At 44.4% G+C, this 22,440-nt stretch overlaps 1 protein-coding gene across 1 annotated transcript; it reads right to left on the reverse strand.

The window, feature by feature from the left end:
• Positions 1–502: 502 nt before the first annotated feature.
• POLE2 (DNA polymerase epsilon 2, accessory subunit) lies at positions 503–19,419 on the reverse strand. Its single transcript, XM_065748162.1, has 19 exons — positions 19,347–19,419; positions 18,048–18,148; positions 14,794–14,869; positions 13,301–13,378; positions 11,993–12,086; positions 10,883–10,957; positions 9,612–9,695; positions 7,928–7,984; positions 7,554–7,602; positions 6,567–6,639; positions 5,876–6,048; positions 4,367–4,456; positions 4,132–4,186; positions 3,159–3,218; positions 2,984–3,061; positions 2,646–2,754; positions 1,759–1,935; positions 1,503–1,570; positions 503–677 (listed from the first exon to the last, which is right to left on the reverse strand). Exons 1-19 carry the CDS (start codon positions 19,412–19,414, stop codon positions 659–661), a joined length of 1,584 nt encoding a protein of 527 aa, XP_065604234.1. The 5' UTR covers positions 19,415–19,419; the 3' UTR covers positions 503–658.
• Between the last annotated feature and the right edge of the window lie 3,021 nt (positions 19,420–22,440).

Genomic DNA, 22,440 nt, shown 5'->3' on the forward strand with positions numbered 1-22,440 from the left:
TGCGCGTTGCTATGGCGCCGCTAAACAACATGGCGGCGCCCCGGGTTGTTATAGTGACGCTAAGCAAGATGGCGGCGGCGCGTCCCTCCCCCCAGCCTGTTGCTATGGCTACGTCAAGCAAGATGGCGCCCCTACGGGCTCCTCAGGCCCACACAGCTGCTGCAGGCCCTACCCCGTGCTGAAATTAGCACTGCCACACCCTCATCCACCCGCACGAGCTTCAAACGACCTCACCTCTGCCCCCCTTACTTCTCGCCTGAGCTGTGTACCACCACCCACTGCCAGCACTCGTCAGCTCCTTGCCAATCTGCCTTCTGTGTTTCCTGCCCCAAGACAGATCCCGGCCTCCGCAGGGAAAAACAAAGTCCTTCCTCTCCTTAACTTCCTTCCTCAAAGATACCTATATCCTATACATGCCCCTGCTTCCTCCAAGTGCCTTCTTTTCTCGTGTTCTGGCAATTCATCTCTGGTGACCCCATTTCATCTAAACCAACGCAGCGTGTTTTCCTGTAAAACTTTATTCCCGTACAAAATAAGCCACTTTTGGCTTTGACATTTATTATCAACAGCCTGCAATACATCACAAAATCAGTCCATCTAAACCAAGTGCTACGTTAGCTTCGCAAAGGCTCGATCTCTTTTGGCAGTCTTTAGAAAGTCAGAGATCCTGAAGCTTGCTGCAAGAAGGACCAAACAAAAGCAAGGTTTAGTTAAAAGCAATGCCAGTACATACCACATTATTCTATTTTGTGATCTAGGAAAGACTTAATGTTTTGATCTGTCTAAAGACCTAAAGCATCTCACGGTATGATTAATTTCTGTATTCAAGTAAAGATTACACAGATTTATTTTGTATCCGCTCCGTTATGTGTAAAATTATACACTTCCACATGACAAAAAGCTGCTGCAAGAAGACACGAAACTGAGTCAGAGACAGATACGGTAAACAGCAATTTTCCTGTTTGGTTCTACCACTGTTATTTCAAACTGATGGAAATTTTTAGCAGTTGTAAAAGTTTTGATACTGTTTCGTTTGCTTCTGTTTTTCTGGTTTTGCAGCTGTTGTTTTTTTTCCAGTTGTTGGAAGGCCACAATAGGAGTGAATAAGCACACGTGTAAACGCATGAAATCAGAGCATAAAAGTGGCTTTTGAGTTTGATTGTGATCACAGAATGAACCAAAAGTAATTCCTAAGTGTGATTAACCCATGCAATAAATACAATCTCCAGAAACAAATGTTTCCCAACTGGGTCTCAATTATCAAGCTTCAGTTACTGAAAATTATAAAATGCAATCTATTTTTCTGTTTATTTTTGGATCGTGTTTCTCATCACTGTTTCCTGGCCTTAACTTCTGAATTTCTTATTTTAGGTCCAGGCTTCTAAATTTCTTATGCTGCCTAAGTGTACGTTAACTGCTAGAACATTCCTTCTGTTCACATAATTGCTTTTCTGTGTTCCTCTGATAACTAGAAAGTCAGCAAATAAAATGGATATATTTACCTGTCTTCAACTGTCTTGTTGGAGGGGTAGAATACCTTGAATGAAAACCCACTTCTCGGAAAAGAACCCTGTAAAGAAAAGCACACCACATTTGTGTTCAGGATAATGCTGTACAGATGGTAAGAGACACGCCCATGTGGAACTGCGTTCCCTTGGGCAGTTGACCCATCATTAATTTTTCAAATATTTTTAATAAAGCCATTTGTAAATTTATGGTTGTCTGTACAAGTTGTATTCTGGTAGAGGGAAATCTTACAGGATTTATGCAAAGACAGTCAGTGTTGGTGACAGTGAAGGGGTCATATTTATCGGCGATGACGAGCATATCTGGCACAGGATACACCCTCAGGGCGTAGTCGTAGGCCCAGTACACAGGGCTAACATACAGAGGAAGTGGTGTCAGGTGTCCTTGTGATAATATGGTCTTTACAAACTGCAAGAGAAACACAGAGAGTGAATTTGAACCGTTTTCAACAAGTCAGACTCATTCCTACTGACTCAAAAAAAGACCCTATAAAATAAATAGAAACAGACTCCATCCATCACCACATCGAGCCAGTATTGTCTAGATGGTTCTCATTCAATTATATCAGTAAGTCTCATCAACTGCTGTGCACTCATTAACTAGAATCAGAGTGCTATGTCGATGTATCAAAAGCAGGATTAAGACTTCAAGTGAAAAGGCAGACGAAGCAGATGACCTTTTGGAAAAGTGACGTGCTGCTTTACTGCAAATGTCACTGGCTAATTGATCAAATCTTAGAAAGGCAATCTGTATTAAGCTTTGCCTTTAGGAATCAATGTTTTGTGGTACAACATTCATTGCTGGTGCACATGCACTCACAGCCAGCTGCCAAGAAGCTCTGACTTCAAGGCCACCTGCAATGGGACAGTCAGAACAACTCGATGTCATCAACAAGCATCCTGGTTTCAGTTATCCTGCTATCAAGATATAAATGCAAGCAAACAATACTCCGTGTATAGATCCCTCTTCACAACTCTTTTAGGAAACCTGGTCACTCTGAGAAGTCTGCAGGAGTATGCAGCTGTGTGGGTCAGAGGAAGACCAAATGTACAGCTGCTGACCAAAAACACAAGAAGAAGAAGTCAAGAACTCAGCAAGAAGGGCTGAACACAGCTCACGTGATTGGGAATATCCATGCTGCTGCTCGGGAAGCGGACACAGTTTCTGCACATTTTATTCACCAGATCTTCACGAAAGATAATTATTTCTTGGGTGCAATACTGAATCCTAAATGAAAACATCAATGAAATTAAATGAATTACAATGAACAGACAGAAAGATGTATTATAAAGTTAATCTTAGCTCTAATACAGCAAAATGAAAATGTGCATTTCAATTAAACAATACCTTCTCATCTTTTCCTCTAAGACTGCTACATCTGCACGTGAACTAGTCATTCAGTTAAAAAAAAGAAAAGAAAAAGGACATGAAAACTACCAGTAAGTGAGACTGTTACCTGCAAGGATTTGTGGTGAAAACTGAAAATGGCACCAGCTGCCTGAATTCCTGAGTAATGTTTTCAGCCAGGGGAGGTCTATAATAAGCAGCAGCACATGAATCAGCCAAGTTACTTACTGCCTTGAACGACTTAATTCAGATTTTCAAAGTTGGAAAAAGTGAAGCAAACTGACCGTGGTAAAACAGAACCAGGACCAGGATCCTCAGGGCCAGGAACAAACACGAATCGACTGCTGCAGTAAGTTAAACACATCACTTTTATATACAATAATCCTAGAGGTATCTAACTGTTGGTTACATGATGCCACAGCTTCACAGATGAACATAAGTAACATATTCCACAGCACAGATGACTGTTCCTTTAGGCTTTATGCACAACTTAAATCACAGTTGTGACATAAGGTGCATATCCATCCCACACTGAAGTGGGAGGACTCTTATATGAAAGAAATGAGTTCTCTGGGAGCCCATCCTAGGAACTAGCTGTGCTTCATGGCTACAGTTAGGAACTCAAAGGTGAGAAGCCACAGAGGATAAGCCTGGCTGTCTCCCTAATTTTCTTTCCTTTGTATATTCAAATGTCTGCAGGAAGTATTTAATTCTGGGGCTTCCACTCGAGAAGAGACAGATAAAGGATCCCTCTTTGGGATAGTGCTGTTTTGCTTAGCTCTCAAACTAGCAGCTGTGGAGAACCATGCAAGCAAGAACAGGAAGGCAAAAACAACAAACTGTGCAGGCAGTGTGTCAGATGGTGTTTCCTGGGGTTAGTACAGAAAGCCTGCAGCTGCTGCTAGCAGCACCAAGACTTGGACATCACTTTATAAAGCTGTACTGCATGGGCGAGGGAATTTCAGAGAAAGAAAGGCTTCACTTAAATTGCACTTCTGGAGAATTGCGTGGCAAACACTCCACAGGAAGGCAGTTTCACCTCTGTTAACTCAATGGCAGCTTCCATGATCAAACTATTCTAGCCAGAATCAAAGCCTTACACTGATCCCCAAACAACCTTACAGGCCTGTTAGCTGACCACTGCAGGCTCACAAAAATGAGAAAACGCGGTATCTGTTAGTTTCTTAAGAAATTAAAGCAAAAATTCTCAAAATAAGCACGTTCCCCCTGCCACCCCCATAGCACTTAACTGCATACCTTTTATGAATGCTGGGATATTCACATATTATATCTGCAAGAGCCTTCAACGAACCTAGAGCCAGAAAAAAGTACCTATGAAACAGCACTTGGTTAGAACAAAAACACACACAACACAGATCACTTATACACTTCAGTACAGCAAAAACATGCCACTTCTTCTCTGCCTTCTTAAATAGTTTTACCATCACTGTTTTAATTTAATGTTCAGGACTGACTGCAAAGAATTCCACACCTTTCAGAGATTGAATTTGGTTTTTTCCATACGGTGCGGATGAGAAATTTCCACAGAAGAAAAAGCAGGTTGGAGGAGCAGAAGAATAACCTGGGAAAACAAAGCACGTGTGAGTGGCAAGAACCAAAACAGCACTTCAAGCTCTGCTGCTGTTAATACTCCTAACCATTTTCTAGACACGAGTTCTCATTATTTACAGTTCCAACAACACTGTGTGTACACAACTAACCACTGACCCAGTCATATCATTACACAATAATACTGACCAAAGACCCTTTATTGCTCCAGCATCTGCAGTTTTAGCTCAGGTTTGGTTTGGTTTGAGGATCTGGTTAATCCTCATCAAGATACAGAACTGCTTTTCTAACTTCAAAATTAACTACTCAACTTCTCAGTAGATATCATGATAACGGGTTCAATTTTCCTTAAGAGAATAGCAGTTTGGCACCCTTAATTTGTTTCTTAAAGCAGCCACCCTCTCACACCTCCATTCTACGTAAGGCAGACAGGACAATCTGTTCCAAAACTCTTCTGGAATACAAAGAAGCAATTCACAGATCTCACAGATGCTTGCTATCCAAATGTTGCCATCATTACTAATGTAACGATGCATGGAAGAAACAGCCCCTATTTTGAGAATAACTCATATTTTTCCATTGGTAAGCAACAGAAAGCATTCAAGAGAGACTGCTCATCTCTGATGAAGGAAAAAGTTTTCTTTAAACTAAGGCTAGGATGACTTTTCATGAACTCTCTTGTCAAAGCACAAAAAATGGCAGCTGTCCAAAACAATACTGGTGCTAAGTGATTTATGGAAAAAGAAGCAGCAGCTCACAAAAATATAATACAATCCAATCCGTAAATCTGTTAAGAGAACCAAAAGAAACAGAACAGCAATCACAAAATGCAAAGAGCTATCATTAAAACTGCAGCAAGTCCTCACTGGCTTTATTTAGGCTGGGGTTCAGTGGGGTCCTGCAAAATACTGCCAACAGCTGCACTTTTGTTGCCTTCTCAGAACTGAAATTCACTCAAAACACACAATAAACGCAGCAGTAAAAGGTCTCTCAAAAATCACTGCCCAACCTTTTCATTTAAAAGCATACCTTTGGAAAAGGTACAAAACCCACTATTTCACAAAAGAGCACGTTTAGACCACAGTTTGACGACCAAGGTAACAGCCATGGTGCCAGCCATAAGCTGGCCAGCTTCCCCTGCGTGGACAGTGATGCTCACGTGAGCAACCACAGGATGCAAGTACAGAAAGCTCAACCAGCTCACAGCCCTCCAGCACAGGTTTCCCATGGGATACTCCCTGCACGGGCCCACCACAGGGTCAGAGCTCTCAGCCCAAACCAGGGAGGAGACACAGCCCCGGAAGGGACTGATGACCAGCTAGCAACACGTCCTGCCACGCTCACCAGTACCACCAGCAATGCTGCTAAGGATCAGTGGAAACGGTCAACACCCTCTAAATCAAAGCTCAGACTGAAAGAAGCCACCACCTACCTGAAAACATTGTATGCAGCCTTTCTAGTACTTCTGCTTGGTCTAGCCACACATCAGAAAGAAATACAAACATGGCATCCTCATTTTCATCCTCCAGCTGCTTTAGCTTTACAGAAGCCTTCACTGAAGCTGAGGAAGGACCTCCAAAGAAGTTTATGTTCCCATAGAAGGCTCTACAGTATCGAAATATTCATGTTAATTCTGTTCTCTCCCCAGATAATTACTAGTTTTGATTATGACTCGCCTGAACCATATTAATTATTATTACTATGAAGAGTAGCTCAGGTGGCATCCTTTATGATTTAGTAGCTGACAGAGAAACCAAGGAAAAGAAATGGCAGTCACCTAGATTGAAAGCATGGGCACTGCCCTGCCGTAACTTCACAGATCATCTCAGAGTAACGCATACCCAGGGTTCCCTCCCTCACCCATTCCCTCATCAATACTGAGTTCCTTATTCCTGTCCAATAGTTGTTTAGCTTTGCAGTTCAGAAGGGCTTAGACCTCAATGGTTATTAACATGCAGAACGTGCAGGTCTCTGATTTGCCTCCTTAAAATTGTATTTATTTCATAGTGTTTGGGGAGGGGAAATAATAACATACTTCAATGTCACAAAAATTATAAAATGATAATGAGCTTACTACAACAAAATATAAAGTCAGAGTGAGGCTGCCAAAGTCAGTTTCATACCTAGTGGTAGCAGACGGCTCAGTAGGCGGAAATCCAAAAGCATTCACATGAAAAACTTCATCTTCATACCAACCTAAGACATTTTTGAACAACAGAATAACCTTTAGGTTTTGTGACAACACCGTATCCCAGACATTAGTCAGACAGTTGGCAGCAGTGCTGAGCAGTCCCAGCCTCCATCAATCCCTCTCTTGTGACAGCCCCAGTCCTGCACTGCTCAGCAGTGAAATGGAGCAGGGAACTGGCTGAAAAACACCAACTATTTTAGACCTCAGTCATTTCTCTGAATGGATTTCCTGCACAGCCATATAATCTTCTCAACCCAACTGAGTAAGAACGTAGGGAACAGCGATCATTTTCGGTGGCTGTGTCCCTGAAGAGTCGGCATCAAATTGCACCCTTTCTTGAGAGCTGCCATCTCCTGAAAGAGGTAACCGAGTGATACTCATCCCTCGCTTGCACTTCTCTTCTGCTTAGTGTATTTTACAAATTTTAAACATAGAACAGATAACAGAATGCACAGAGCTATACCCTATAAACAGCAACGTCCATCACTGCACGTCTAAGGCTCCAAAACTGCAAACACACTGTCTGGATGAGAAGCCTCTGAAGGACAGAGGCTTTGCCAACACAAAGCAGTTATTTTCTTATTTTTAAATCATACTGTTTGGTTGTTCTAGTCCACCTTCTTTGTCTGGTCACACCTTCTCCAAGCATGCTGCAGACAGACTAAGGCCAATCTTCAATGCTGTTAGGGCTTCTCTCATCCCACTGACACCTCTGAAAACCATGGAATGTCACAGAGCTCTGCCTCGAGAGCCTGAGATAACAGGAAAGGCTCAGGGCCAAAAGTCTCAGCTCACAGTCAAGCTTCACCAAGATGAGACTTCTTCTAGCCACATTTGGCAAATGTCTAACTGCAGCAACAGCCACCTGCAGAATAATTCACTGTAAGTTAAAAAATAAAAATAAAAAAGTCTGCTTTACCTTCTGCCAAAACGAAGCACGATTCGGTATACAAACCACTGTGGAACTGGTGCAGAAAGGTTAAGAGAGATTTTTCTTAGATCAGGACTCTTAGACTAATTCTGTAGGCAAAGTTTGCCTACAGTGTGCCTTTTAGCCAGTGTAATACAAACTGCACACAAACATGCTCTACTTCCACCAGCAGGAATGCTATCCTTGTCCTTCCAAAGGGCATTGAGCTCCAGCAACCACATAACTTGCAGAAGAAAGAAAAAGATGGAGCTGCAACTTGCAACTCTCTGTACATAATTCTTAACGGACAATATGGATTTGTTATTCAAACTGAGTACCTCCAGGCCTCCAGGAAACGTATTCACCTCTTAGATAAAGGATATTGCTTTACTAAGGTCTAGCTGGACAACTCCTGTAGGGTCTTCTAGGAAATACTTCCCCTAAAAAAAACCCAGGATTAATTAATGAAGCAAAGTAGAAGTGAAGTGTTTCTTATTATGTACCTGGAGCACAGAGGTGGAACCGAAAGCAATGCAGTTGATGTTAGCAGCTCCCCTCAGCCACCCTGCAGCTTTGATTGCTGGTGTACTCTTCCCCTTAATCAGTGGAGTGGCCATTGCAACACAGTGACTGGAGGCTCCGGCATTTCAGAAAGGAGCACACCTAGTAAATCTTCACCTCTTTCGAAGGAATGAATCTTGCACCACGAACACTGATGGCAGCTGTGCCACCAACTTATACCGGAGGACGAGGCGCTGAGATATTTAAGCCCTCTCATAAGTTCATAAGTTCATAAGTTCATAAGGTTGGAAAGGACCTATAAGATCATCTAGTCCAACCATCCTCCTATCACTATCTCTACCCAACTACTAAATTAAGTCCTTTAGCACCTCATCTAAACGCTTCTTGAACAGCGCTAGGGATGGTGCCTCAACCACCTCCCTAGGCAGGCCATTCCAGTGCCTGACCACTCTTTCAGAAAAGAAATGCTTCCTGAGGTCTAATCTAAATCTTCCCCGGCGCAACTTGTGGCCATTCCCTCTCGTCCTGTCATTACTTATCAGGGAGAAGAGGCCTACCCCCTCCTCACCACAACCCCCCTTCAGGAAGTGGTAGAGTGCAATAAGGTCTACTCTGAGCCTCCTCTTCTCCAGACTGAACAATCCCAGCTCCCTCAGCCGCTCCTCATAAGACTTGTGCTCCAGGCCCCTCACCAGTTTTGTTGCCCTTCTCTGAACACGCTCCAGGGCCTCAATGTCCTTCTTGTAGTGAGGGGCCCAAAACTGAACACAGTACTCGAGGTGCGACCGTACCAAAGCTGAGTAGAGGGGGATGATCACCTCCCTGCTCCTGCTGGCTACACTATTTCTAATACAGGCCAGGATGCTGTTGGCCCTCTTAGCCACCTGGGCACACTGCCGGCTCATGTTGAGCCGAGCATCAACCAACACCCCCAGGTCCTTTTCCTCTCTACATTCTTCAAGCCATTCTGCCCCAAGCCTATAGCATTGCATGGGGTTATTGTGGCCAAAGTGCAGGACCCGGCACTTGGTCTTATTGAACCTCATCCCATTTTGCTCAGCCCAGCTGTTCAGCCTATCCAAATCCCTCTGAAGGGCCTCCCTACCCTCAGGCAGTTTGACACATCCTCCCAGCTTGGTGTCATCTGCAAACTTACTGAGGGTACACTCAATTCCCTCGTCTAGGTCATCAATAAAGATATTAAACAAGATGGGCCCCAATACTGACCCTTGGGGGACACCACTCGTTACAGGACGCCAGCTGGACTTAACTCCATTAACCACTACCCTCTGGGCACGGCCCTCCAGCCAGTTCTCCACCCAGAGAAGAGTGAACCTGTCCACACCACGGGCTGCCAGTTTCCTTAGGAGAATACTGTGGGAGACCGTGTCAAAGGCCTTGCTGAAGTCCAGGTAGACTACATCAACAGCCTTTCCCTCATCTACCTGTCTGGTCACCCAGTCATAGAAGGAGATCTCATTTTCTAATATATTCTAGTGCTGAATGAAAGGTGATCTATATATTCCACAGTAAACAGCAACTTACCTCCTTCAGCTGAGTTATCATCCCAAGGACAATCACTTCTCCCACTTTCACTGTACTGCCCAACAGAGTTTCTACTGTTTTAAGCTGGAACCAAAGGCAGAGATTCATGTCAGGCTAACTGCAACTCTCCAAAATTGCTATTCTGAAGCAAGCAAGGCAAAGGATCAGACAGCAGATGCACACACCCTCACATAAATACACAAACAAGCTAGGACAGAATTCAGGCTCATTAGAAAATCAGGGATACATTTCTGAATGTCAAACATAGAAGATTGGAGGGAAATATTTCCAACAATGGCTGCTAGCATAAAGAAGTGCTTAGCAAGTAGATATCTGCTGTGGTTATTTTGCTTATAAATGTGTTAAAACCAAAAAGAACAAGTGGCAATTTCTGCTCTTGCATATGGATGTCAATGGTAGTAATTGGATCTTCAGCAGGATCAGATCTGAACCTGGGCCAGCCTACCCCCAGGAAGTAACACTAATTATTTCTGCTGAGGAACCTTAGATGGATGGCAGAGAATATACCCTAGTAACCCTAGCACAGCAGGCTGGCTTCGTTTTCTGGACAAACTCATTTTGGTCTGCCAAGCAGCAGATAAGGGAGGCAATCCTCCTGGAACACCAGCATCAACAATGGATGCTCCTGCTGCTGCTGACAGCAGAACAGGAAGCTGTCAGGAGAGAAAGATGCCTACAAAGACTGCATGGTGATGCAGGCTCAACTCAGCTAAGGTCAGTTGTTGTTTTTTTCTACAAGATGGCACGCTCTGAACAAGCAGACACAGGCAAGCTGTTCAAAACAAAACTTGTTTGGTATCCAGAGACACACACATGCATATATATTTTTAAATATGTAGTAGTTACATAATATCAAGAGAGCATTTAGTATGAGAAAACTGAGATGGAAACAGAACAGACTCAGGTTTTTATTCAGCTGAAGGTCTGTGAATCTACTGCATATGAAAGAAACAAGAAAAATATATAAAGGGAAAAAAAAGTGTAAAGTTGAGCGGTTAATGCATTTCCACCTTGGGAAGCTGCATTTCTCATGCACTTCATAGCTGTTTTTAAGTAGCTTGGGCATCACACTGATGTAAGCCACATAACTGCCATTTTGACACACAAGCTAAAAATGATAGAAAAAAACTCATTTTCATTGATTACCCATATAGGGTGGAAAAATAAGGTGTCACTGGAGAAGTGTTGCTGCATTAAAGCATAACACCAAGTGCAGCTCCCTTTGCAAGAAATCAGAAAAGATTTTTTACCTGGAATTTGCTCCTGTTGTCATCAGGATGAATGACAACTGCTGCAGGTGTAAACAGCTCATGTCTGTGAGTCCTCTGCAGAAAACAAAATTGAAGTAACACGGTATATATATATATATATAAAAGAATGCTGTCAAAAAGCCAGCTCATTACAACCACCACACAAAATAGTCGATGAAGTTCTCTTACTCTGTTTTATCTAGCAACATTTGACTTGTTTTTGCACAAACAGTTCTGCTGACAATGATTTGCTTCTAAGAAATAGATTAATGTTGGACTATAAAACTAAGCCAAAGGCCAAGTCAGTCACTGTGGGGTGGCACAGCAAGAAGCTGGGCTCACTGCCTGCCTCCTGGTGGCTCACTGGGGTTGGGGCTGCACAGAGGTAAATGGCTCTGCACAGAACCTGCTAGCACACGGCGTGATCTGTGCTGTGCATCCTAAGAGCAGACACCTCATAAACAATTAACAAGTCATCATGGCAGCCACCCACTCCCCGATGTCATACTGCATATGCCAGACTGCAGGACAAAGACAGCACGAGGTAACACGGGGTTACGTGTGGGGAGAGTGGATGGAAGGAAAGAACTGAGCTGAGTCCTGCTCAGAAGGATGAGCCAAGAGGTTGACTCTGTGTGTGTGGACTGCACAGGGCCACCACCAACTGTGGCAGCAGAGCAAAGCAAGTCCTCCTGGGGAGCTCTGCTCAGGGGACAAGGCACAACTGCCACCATGAGATGACAAGGGGGGGGGGCTGGCTCCTCCTGAGCATTCTGAAAACTGGAAAATGAATAAATGAAATATGCCAGAAGCAAATAATAATGCTTCAAGGAGAGGCTGAATGAGAGCTTCCCAGGGTTTCAGGTTTGCATTACCTCAACAAGCACTAGGTACAATGACAGGCTTGTCAAACGCAGCCTACAGGAGTGGCAGAAGGAAGGCACACATTGAAATACATAACCTGCTCTTATGCCACGATGCTAAAAGGCACAAACACATACATCCATCACACTGTATGGTGTCAGTTGAGAAGACTGTGCCTGTATCTAACAGCAAAAGAAAAGCATTTTGATCATGCATTTTTTTAAACAAGGCAAAACTGTTTCAGACCTGTTGTAAGATGGAGTAGCGTTCACGAAACAACTCTGCTTTATCTCGGGCAGTTCCAAATAAATTTGGTACAGGGAAGCTGGTCATTGACAGACTGCAAGGAGTTCAACAAAATTAAGATTAAAAAAGGTACATTCCACACACAGAAATTACTTATTGATCCAAAAGCTGTCTGCAAAAGCTATAATGCTACTGCATAATATATTTAGGCAATGAGTATGATTCTGCTAGGGCCCTGGTTTTCATGTTTTTGAAGGCTATATCAATTTAATTTTCCTCTAAATCACAGACCTCAAGACCTGTGTTTCCACATGAACAGGACTTTGCAGAAGTCCATTCTTTAAAAGCAGTTATGCCTATTAAGTGACCGTGAACAAGTATAGCTCCTTCCTTATGATCCGCAGAATGTCTTTATGGAGTTCTCTGCTTCTGAGAGCCTAAAAAACTAGAAAGTGGCACTGGAATTAACCTCCTCCTGCAAACACACACAATGCTGTTGCTGGACATCAGAGTCACGAACCAAGACTAGAAAATGACATTACACGAAGGTCACTGGAATGCCTCACAAGGAGCATCATTATCAATCTGTCAGCTAACAACACCTGAAGCTTTGTAAAAGTACAGCCTCTTCTGAACTCAGCAGTCTGGGCTGCTTGCTGTTAAATGTCCTGCAGTAAATGTAAATGTTCTAGCAGGACATTTACAACCAATTCCTGCAACTACTTATTTCTTTCTCAGTTCTGGGGGATCACTGCTTGCTCCATCTTTCTCTTTTTTAAACACACTGTAGCTCTCTTTAGAAATGCCCCAGAGCTTCAGGATGTCACAAGCTGCAATCCAAAAAATAAATACAGACAATGGAGAGACCAAATTTATTGAAAAAAAACAACATCAAACAGACAAATAGAGGAAAAAAAGCAAACATTACATTTAGTGATGTACGCCCTTAGCCTCACTGCCTCTTTCATTCATTAACACGGTCGGCATGTTGTGTGATAAACACTTCAGTTGCAGAGCTAGTCAGATCACAGGCAGCACAGAATACACTGCCACAGAAGACAGAGATGGCTGTTTCAGCTCCATCCTACCAAGTAAGGAGAAACCCAATGGCACGTTTATTTATGAGCCAGCATTTATCATAGCCTCTGTAGAGCTTTGAGAAACAAAATTATCTTACTTTCTCACACGAGCTTGAGACAAGTGAAACCAAGAGGGAAGGAACAGAACACAGGCTTCTTAGACATGTGGAAATGTAGGCATTTCTCTTAAAAGAAGAAGCAGTTGAAATTTAAAATACGCACGACTTACGGTAGAAATCTTTTTCTGTCTGAACTATAAATGTAGCGTGGAATATCAAAGGCTCCAATAATGTTGAAAACGTTTTCTCTGAAATGAGAATTTATTTACAGCATTAACTGAGGTGGAACAAACAAACAATAAGGAGAGAAAAGAAATAAACAAATATTTTGAAGAGAAGTGTAGTTTTTTGTTCCCTATTACCCTGTGTTACCACCACATCTGCTCCACTATTGGCTACTGCAGCACCTCCTAATTAAAAAACAAAAGGAACTTTACTTGGGAATATCACAGAGATACATCTTTTCCCATTATTATTCTCTGGTATCTTTTTCAACAGCAGAACAGTCTTGGCGTGCTTCGTGCAGATAAGTTTCAACATTACACAATCTTCAAACCATTTACTGAGCTGATATATCCTATTACATATACTGGTACAGCTCTCCTCTCTGATGCCTCCCATTACTCTCTTACTCTAATAGCATCAAATTCATCAGAACAGATACAATTTTTTCCATGAACCTTCACTATGGTTTACAAGCACGGGACAACAATCACTGCATATCAGACAACAGTGTCTTGGACTTCACACTGTATTTCCTACACACCTTTATCCCCAAGCTTCCTGCACTGTAATTTAAAAGAGTTTGAGAGGCTGGTCCTGTGATCTGTGAACTGTTCTCCTCAGGACTCTACACTGAGAACCTGTGCAGCCAGGAGCAAAAAAATGTTTATAAGTATATGACATAAGAAAAAGTCACATTGAAACCATCAGCACTGTCAAGGTTCCCAATGACTAGGAGAAAAGCCAAAAATAAATTTGCTTCACACTGAAGAACTGTGGGATCACAATATCTGACATGCCTAACAAACCATTTATTTTCATGATTTGCATTACCATGTCAATACACAAGGCAAACACTGAAGAAAACACATTCATCACAATCACAAATATAACTCTCAGAAGCTCAAGTAATTGTTCTCTGCTTTGTTATCAGAGAGTGAAAATCAATCATGGTTTTGCAAATAACAGTCCTGCTACACCAAAAAAAAAAAAAAAAAAGCAGAAAGCAGCACCCTGGAGGAAAAGTTTTCAAGTGCTTTCAGAACATAGGTATCTTATGAAAGTCACAAAAACAACCTCATACAATTTTTCATCCGGAGGAAATAAATGAACAGAAATAATAAGTTCCCTCTAAATCCTAACGGTTTATTTCATTGGTTAATATTCAATCTGTGTCACACGTAACACATAACCATACAACTTTAATTCCAGAATGTCAGCATTAGATTTAGAATCCCCTAGAGGACTATCCATGAGAACGAATTTTCTAAGGAGGAACATTACCAACCTTCCAAGGCAGCATCAGGAAGACAAAGCACAAAGCAATTACTGGCATGTGTAGCGCTGCTGGAAATGCCTGACATTTATTTCCCAATCAGAAATAAAGCAATGTGTACCAACTCCCATAAGCATCAAATAAAAAGAAATAATGTTACCATACATGGTCTCATCTAATGCTTGGCTACATTCTTGGACAGCTGCTTCCACTGTGGCCAGTTCAATCATATTGGTTGACACTGGAAAGAAAACATCAAAGGATTAAAAGGGCAGCATATGGAGAGTGGTAAGAAAGTGAATATCAAGTTGGGAGGGAGCACTGATCTGCCTGAGGGTAGAAAGGCACTACAGAGGGACCTGGATAGATTGGATCGATGGGCCAAGGTTAACTGCATGAGTTTCAATAGGGCCAAGTGTCGGGTCCTGCATTTTGGCCACAACAACCCCAGGCAACCCTACAGGCATGGGGAGGAGTGTCTGGAAAGTTGCCTGAAGAAAAGGGACCTCGGTGTGCTGATGGAAAGCAGGCTGAATACGAGCCAGCAGTGTGCCCAGGTGGCCAAGAAGGCTGATGGACAGGATCAGGAATAGGATGGTGAGCAGCACTAGGGAAGTCATCCTCCCTCACTGGAAGGCTATTAGAGTTAGGGTAGTATGGTTTCGTTGCAGCTGGACTTCGACAATCTTGAATGTCTTTTCCAACCTGAGCAATTCCGTGCTTCTACGAGTAGGTCTCAAATTTTGTACAAAAAAAATGGTTTTCTCAGAGGAACACATTACAAACAAGGATCTTTACAAAAAGGTAACGACACAGCTTTCTCTCCACAAATGGATCACTTAGTATTCTTACCAGAAGGATGCATCTCCTGCAAAAAATTAACCCATACACATACTGTGCCCACCATTAATTCACTAAACATGGAGAACAAGACTATAATTGTCTATGCAAAGCTGCCAAATATACTACAAATGTGTTAGAGGAGAACTTTCACATTCTGGAGGTTAATTTTATTCCAGAACATTATCACACAGATTGCTGTCATAAATAAGTACTGAAACAGCTCAGTGCAATCTTGGAGACAGGCACAGTGTTGCCTTCATAGATGTTAAACTTACAAGTGAAATTCAAAAACATTCCTAAACACTAATGCTTTGTTGAATTTGAGAGGGAGACCGAGGCATGGATTCACAAAAGGACTTGGTCAGTATTGCCAAGCCTGACCCAGGGAACACAAAATCACAGCTCACATGAGACAGTCTGAGTTGTGAAGGACAGAAACTGTATTTCTTTGTCTCGAAGCTTGCTTTGTAAGGCCTTTCTGGTGATAAGACTTTAGCTGACAACTACAAATTGTCTAGGTGGGTGCTACAAAGCCGGCAACCCTTTGTGCACAGTGTTTACATTTGAAAGCATTTCTTTGGAGGTATTTTGTTCAGGAGTGTTTACTGGCAGAAAGTCAGTATCTGTGACCAGATAACTAGTATGAGAGTTTAGGGAATTATCCCATTGTACCCTGTGGAGGCAAGATACAATTTGGCATTTCCCTACCCCTCTCTTATCTGCTGGCAATGCCCAGAAAATGGGAACAAAGAGTTCCTGTGGAGATCTGAAAAAGCCAGGAGCTCCCTCTTCAAAAACGGCTGACTCGACCACCTTGGACATATAAGATAAGTTACACCTTCGTTCAGAATTCACGCAGGCACAAGGCACTATGCACACACAAGCACACAAGCATACCCACGTACTATGCACAAGCGCACGCACTTCACACGCAGAGAGAGGAGAAAGGAGGAATGGAGAAGAAGGGGAAAACCTCCGTGGAAGAAGCCCACCCCCCCGGGCCTGCTTGCTGCAGAGCTTCCTGGCTCTCTCCCACCACCCGCAGTGACCAGAGAGTTCCTGAGACGGTCTCAAGCAACTCAGAGTCATTAGCAGGACAACACTGGAATTTATAGCACAATATCCCACATTGCACAAAGATCAGCGTTAGCAACTAATTGCAGGTACTACACTGGCCCTGGAGCTTCTCGTACTGATTCAGACCTGTTCAAAAATGTGCATGTGTGACTGTACCAGCAGGCTTTACACTAGGTGAGGATCAGCTCTTCTTTAGCTCCCCATTTCCTATGGCTAGCGTAAGAACATAAAGTTGTAACTCTGTAGTTGGTACTCTATAGGTAAAGCAAGCAAATGCCCACATTTTATTTTACCTGCTTTAAAGAGGAGAGGCTGGGAATGATTCCTGAACTCATATACGGCCTAAGATTTATTTTAGATTCCATTTATATGGGATTGAATCTCCTCAGCCAAAAAAACTGTCAGGTTTCCTGGTTCTCTTGAGTTCAGATCAGTGAACACAATTGCAGGTCAGGCATCAGTGCTGCCTCCTTCAGCCATGCTCTTTAACTACGGATGTGACAACTCCTGTGTTCTGTGGCTGAAGATCAGGGACACCATGCCTGAGGACACATTGTCCAGATTAAGCAGGAGGTGCTACCCAAACACTCCTGCCAGGATGACAGAGCTTCAGGCATCCTCAGAATTACAGGAGTTGTGGGAACACCACCAGCAACAGCTCAACTCATGGAGTGTCTCACACATATACAGGCTTTTGCAGTTTTCTGGATTCACTTTTGGACTCAGTAATTTATGGTATTTGAAATATTTTCATACATCAAAGATGTACAGCTCATCCATTGCTGCAGTGCCCCAGCTGTTTGCAGCACCCTTTGCCCAACATTACTACAAGATCAGGTTGGTGTAACAATGTCAGCACGAGCTTTGAGTGAACAGAGAACATCCAGGTGCTGTTAAACCCCTTCCATAGTTGCTTTAAGCAAACATGCTGGATTATTACTGCTCTTATACCTGCCACCCCACTTGCAGGCAAGTGCAGTGACCTCTGATCAAAGGGAGGTAACAGTCCCCTTCTCACAGTTAAGTTGAGGCTCTCAAAATTACAGCTGTCAACTACACTAATTAGGCCTAAGTGTTAGGCCATATACGAATTCAGGAAACATTCCCAGTGTTATTCACAGAATAATAAGCAAATTAACTTCTTGCTATTTTTGTTTATTTGAATATTTTAGATGATAGTTTCAGACGCACAGATGCCCACGCAAACTCAGCTAGGAGCTCATAGTAGCTGGCATTGAAGAATTTCACTACTCCTAGAAACCAGAAGTCAGGAGCTACCAAGTTGCCAACTTTTCAAATAACAAAGTGACACCAGCTTTTGCTGACATTACAAACTTCAGTATTTAACAAAACAAAATGTCAGCAAATACATCTATCTTGATCAACCTCCTAGACCAGAGTGACACTGCAGTGCATAAGTTGTCAGTAACTCTGTCTAAACAACATTGTAAGTGCAAGATCAACTTAGAAAGCTTAGGAAAAAAACAGTGTTTACTTACAAGGTTGTTTTTCAACAGCATCGATGATCTTGTCAATCGCATCTTCAAGCTCTTCTCCATTGAGTGACTGAAGAGTTTCAGTGAGATACTTTACAGCTTCCCTAATTTCAACAAAGAAAGTTAGCTCAAAAAGCAATTAATATTCAGTCAAGTTCATATGAACTGTGCCGATTTTGGCAGATGTGCATACAATCACTAAATGCCTTATGATTAAAAAAGTTACACTGTGTTGCTGAGTTCCTCCTTCTTCTCCCCAATGACTTAAACAAGACTGGGATTAGATTCCCCTGAGCCTTTCCTTCTTGAGGCTGAACAAACCCAAATCCTTTGGATTTTCCCATGTGTCAGGGTCAGGCTGGACAGCACTGAGCACCTGATGGAGATGTCAGTTTCCCTGTTCATTGCAGGGGAACTTGATCAGACAACCTTTAAGAGTCCCTTCCAACTCAAACGACTCCATGATTTTATGTTCTCCAACTCTGTAATCACCTTGGTGGTCCTCCAGAGGGCCCTCTCCAATTTTTCAGGATCTCTTTCGAACCACGGGAACAAAAAACACACAATTGGATCTTCTTTTGTTGCTGCCCCTCACACCTTCTCTGCACCACGGCTCCTTCTCCCTGTTGGATCACCCTCACCTTCCTTCCCAAGGGCTGAACAGAGCTGGCTCATTCTTCATGTACAGCAAATCCATGTTAGCCCCAGTTGCCCTCTGCAGGACTCACTCCACTTCATCAGTAGTTCTGATAAGTGGAGTTATTGTAGAACCACAGAATCATTAATGTTGGAAAAGACCTCTAAGATCCCCAAGCCCAACCTGTTCTTACCATGCCCATCAAAGCCACATCCCTCAGTGCTACACACTGTGAACAAAATGAGAATTACAGATGCACTTCTTCCCTCATCTTGCAGTTAAAGATAGCATCATCTGCCAGACGATGAAAGCTGGCATCTCGGTTAAGGGCCCGACCTGCTGTTTAACAGTAAGTTTGGTCTCCTAATCAAATTGCCAGGACCTCTCCCAAAGCAATCACATCCATCCACGCCAGGTACAAAACGGCGCTAATATCATGCAGAATCTTGAAAGGAGAAATACGATGAACGCGCCAGCTCATCGCGAAAGGCACGGAGGAGAGCTTTAAGGCAGCTTTCGCCGCTCCCTACACCCGAGCCACGGGCGGAGGCGGATGGAAGAGGCCCACGGCGGGGCAGGAGGCGTTCAAGCAGCCCGAGAGGAGCCCCCGAGCCGGGCCTAGGCCGGCAGCCTCCTCCGCGCCCGCCCCGCACCCCGCTACTCACGCCCGCAGCAGGAGCCCGCGCACCCGGAACGCGGAGCCCACGCGGCGCCTCAGCCGCTCCGGCTCCATGGCGGCCGCCCGGCGCCCAGCAGCCCCGCACCGCCCCCCGGCTCTGGCCCTGCCCCGGGTGGGAGGAGGCCGCGGGCCGGCCCCGCTGCCGCCTGCAACCGCGTCTCCGATGTCGAGCCCTTCCGATTCCCGCTCTGCCTGCCAGCTGGGCCGCGACTCGCGGCTGGTTGTTGCCCCGCGGCTGAGCCTCGCTTTCCCCTGTTGATGCCTGTGAGCCGTCAGGTGGAGTGGGATGTTGGCCTCTCGTTAATTTCTCCTCTCTCGTGGGTCGGTCAGTCCAAGTTTTATCAGCCCTGGCTCGCAGCTGTTAGCAGCGTCTGCTGCTCATCACCTTTGTGAGTTTTGCAGTACACTGGGTACACCGTGATCCTGGGCTGTTTTTCTTAAGCTGTGACACAGTATCTGGCCTAGCCCAACAAATGTCAGTCCCCCCCAAATTTTGTGTGTGTTAAACTCGTCATTCTTCAGTCCATCACCCTGCAGCAGTGGTCCCAGCATCATCAAAGACCCCTTCCAGTTGGCAACAAGCACGTGAATCTGGTTGGATAAAAGATTTCTTCTCCACGGGAGCAGTGCTGCAGTACCACAGCTGCTCAAGGATGGGGAGGTCACTGTCCCTGGAGCTGCTCCAGAGCCGTGGAGATGTGGCACTGAGAGATGTGGGCAGTGGGCACGATAGGGTGGTCTGAGGTTGGGCTCGGGGATTTTGGTGGTCTCCAACCCGAGTGACTCTATGATTCTCTAAATTCCCCCATAACTGACCTTGTACAGACGCAAGGAATTACACATTCCCATCTTTTTCTTTGAGCCTGAGTGTATGTGAAGCCTGTTGCAGAATACCAAATCCACACACAAAGCACAATAAATACACCGCACCTCTTCCAGTTCCACTCCTGTGGGGCAGCTGCCTTCTCTCCAGCCAAAAAATGACTGCTACTTCATCGAAACACTCCCAGCCTCAAATGCTGAAGTACAGCTTCGTTCCACAGAAGGCTCAGAAAGCATCTCTAAAAGAAAGATCCTCTACCAAAATACTGCAGCGATATAAAGCCAGATTGAAAATGTCAGCTTATTTTCTGTAGTCCATTCTCAGCTGCATCATTTATAATCAATCCTCCTCATCTGGAGGAAGCTCACGGGCGAAGCTGAATCTATCTACTCTGCTTAGACATAAAACTACCATCTGACAGGTCTCAGCTATTTTGGCAGGAAACGCGATCCATCTTTCATCTCAGCTAGGTGTGAATTATGAAACCTTACATAAGTTCCTCTATTTGCTAAGATTACTGCCTTTTCTCTCTGAAAAAATAAGTCAGAGAGAAGGAAGGTAGCCCTCTTCTAGCATAAGAAATGCTGATTTCTTTTAAAATACATGACCAAACCAGGAGCAGAGGAAATTCCTGCAGCATCCTGCAGTGCTTGGGTTCTGTTAGGTTGCCTGGAGCCTCTTAATAGAGATATAAAAGTATTCAAACATGAGATGCAGATTTGTGTTCCCTGAACCGTCTGTCTTGTGCTCTGGAAGCCAGGCCCAGCTCTTCACCTCCAGTCTGCAATGACACTTGACATGAGCAATATGGCATCAGCACATGTGGCTTGGGAGCAGAGAGCTGACTAAGACAGTCTAATGTTAAGCTCAAGGAAGGAAGGATTACATCAGATGTCAGTGGGAAGCTCTTCACAGAGAGGTGAGGTGCTGGCACAGGCTGCCCAGAAAGGCTGTGATGCTCCGTCCATGGAGGTGTTCAGGACCAGGTTGGGTGGGGCCCTGGCCTGGTCCATTACCAGAACTGGAGGTTGGTGGCCCTGCCTGGAGCAGGGGGGATTGGTTCCTTCCAACCCAACTATTCTATGATTCTGTGTTCACAAAGCACATCTGCCTAGCACCAAAGGTGGATGGATGCAATTGTTCCGTTATACCAAGGGTGACAGATGATCTTGAGATCTTTTTGAGGTCTGCCAGTACTGCACTGGCAAAAAAACCATGGGCTGCTTCATACTGCACCAAAGTTTCTTTCTGAGGTCAGATCACAGCTCTACTTGACTCTATCAAATGTTTTTTTTCCTGTTATTCAACCATCACCCCAGTGCATCATCGTTACTTTTATTCATCTTAACATTGACACTTAATGTTCTCCCTTCTTGATCAGAAGTGTACGCCTCACTTTGTGTCCTTTTACAGATGTACTTGTTTCTCAGAAATTTCTACACTGCTACTCATGAAAAGCTATACCTGCTTTACTTCAAATTCCACTCATTCCGGATGCATCCACACTATGGATCAAACTCAGTGGGCTGTTGACTGCAGTGCAGGAGCTAGAAGGGAGATGGATGCATATAGTAGAGATCATCGAGTCCAACTCCCTGCCAAAGCAGCTCCCAGCCCAGGTTGCACAGCTAGGTGTCCAGGTGGGTCCTGAACGTCTGCAGAGGAGATCCGCCACCTCTCTGTGCAGCTCCAGTGCTCCATCACTGCACTGTGAAGAAGTTCCCACACACATTGGTGCAGATCTTCCTATGCTTCATTTTGTGGCCACTTCCCCTCGTCCTATCACCACACACTGCTGAGAAGAGTCCGGCCTCGTCCCTTTGCCTCCCGCTCCTTAGATTTTTACAGATGTGGATCAGATGCCCCGAGTCTTCTTTCCTCAAGGCTGAACAGCCCCAGCTCTCTCAGCCTTTCCTCATAAGGGAGCTGTTCCACGCCCTTTATCACCTTTGTATCCCTCCACTGCACTCTTCCGAGGAGATCCCCATCTTTCTTGTACCAGTCAACAGTTTGAACTCCTCCACAATTGCATTTCTATCATCTAGCATTTCATAGCTGCTGTTTCGGGCAGGACCCAGAGCAAGTTTCACCGTGGCCGACCTGTCTCACGCTGAGCGGCGCGCAGCAGGGCCATACACCATCCCCGCGAGCCGCAATCCAGCCCGGCTCGGCGCAGCCCCGCGCCGCCGCACCCTTTGGACCCTCGTCGCTTCCCGTCCGCCCGAGGGGAGCGAGCGGCGCCGAGCCGCTGCGTCTC

Source organism: Cyrtonyx montezumae, unplaced genomic scaffold (genome assembly GCF_038088225.1).
Source record: "Cyrtonyx montezumae isolate F1298 unplaced genomic scaffold, pur_monq_1.0 scaffold_10, whole genome shotgun sequence".
NCBI lineage: Eukaryota > Metazoa > Chordata > Aves > Galliformes > Odontophoridae > Cyrtonyx > Cyrtonyx montezumae.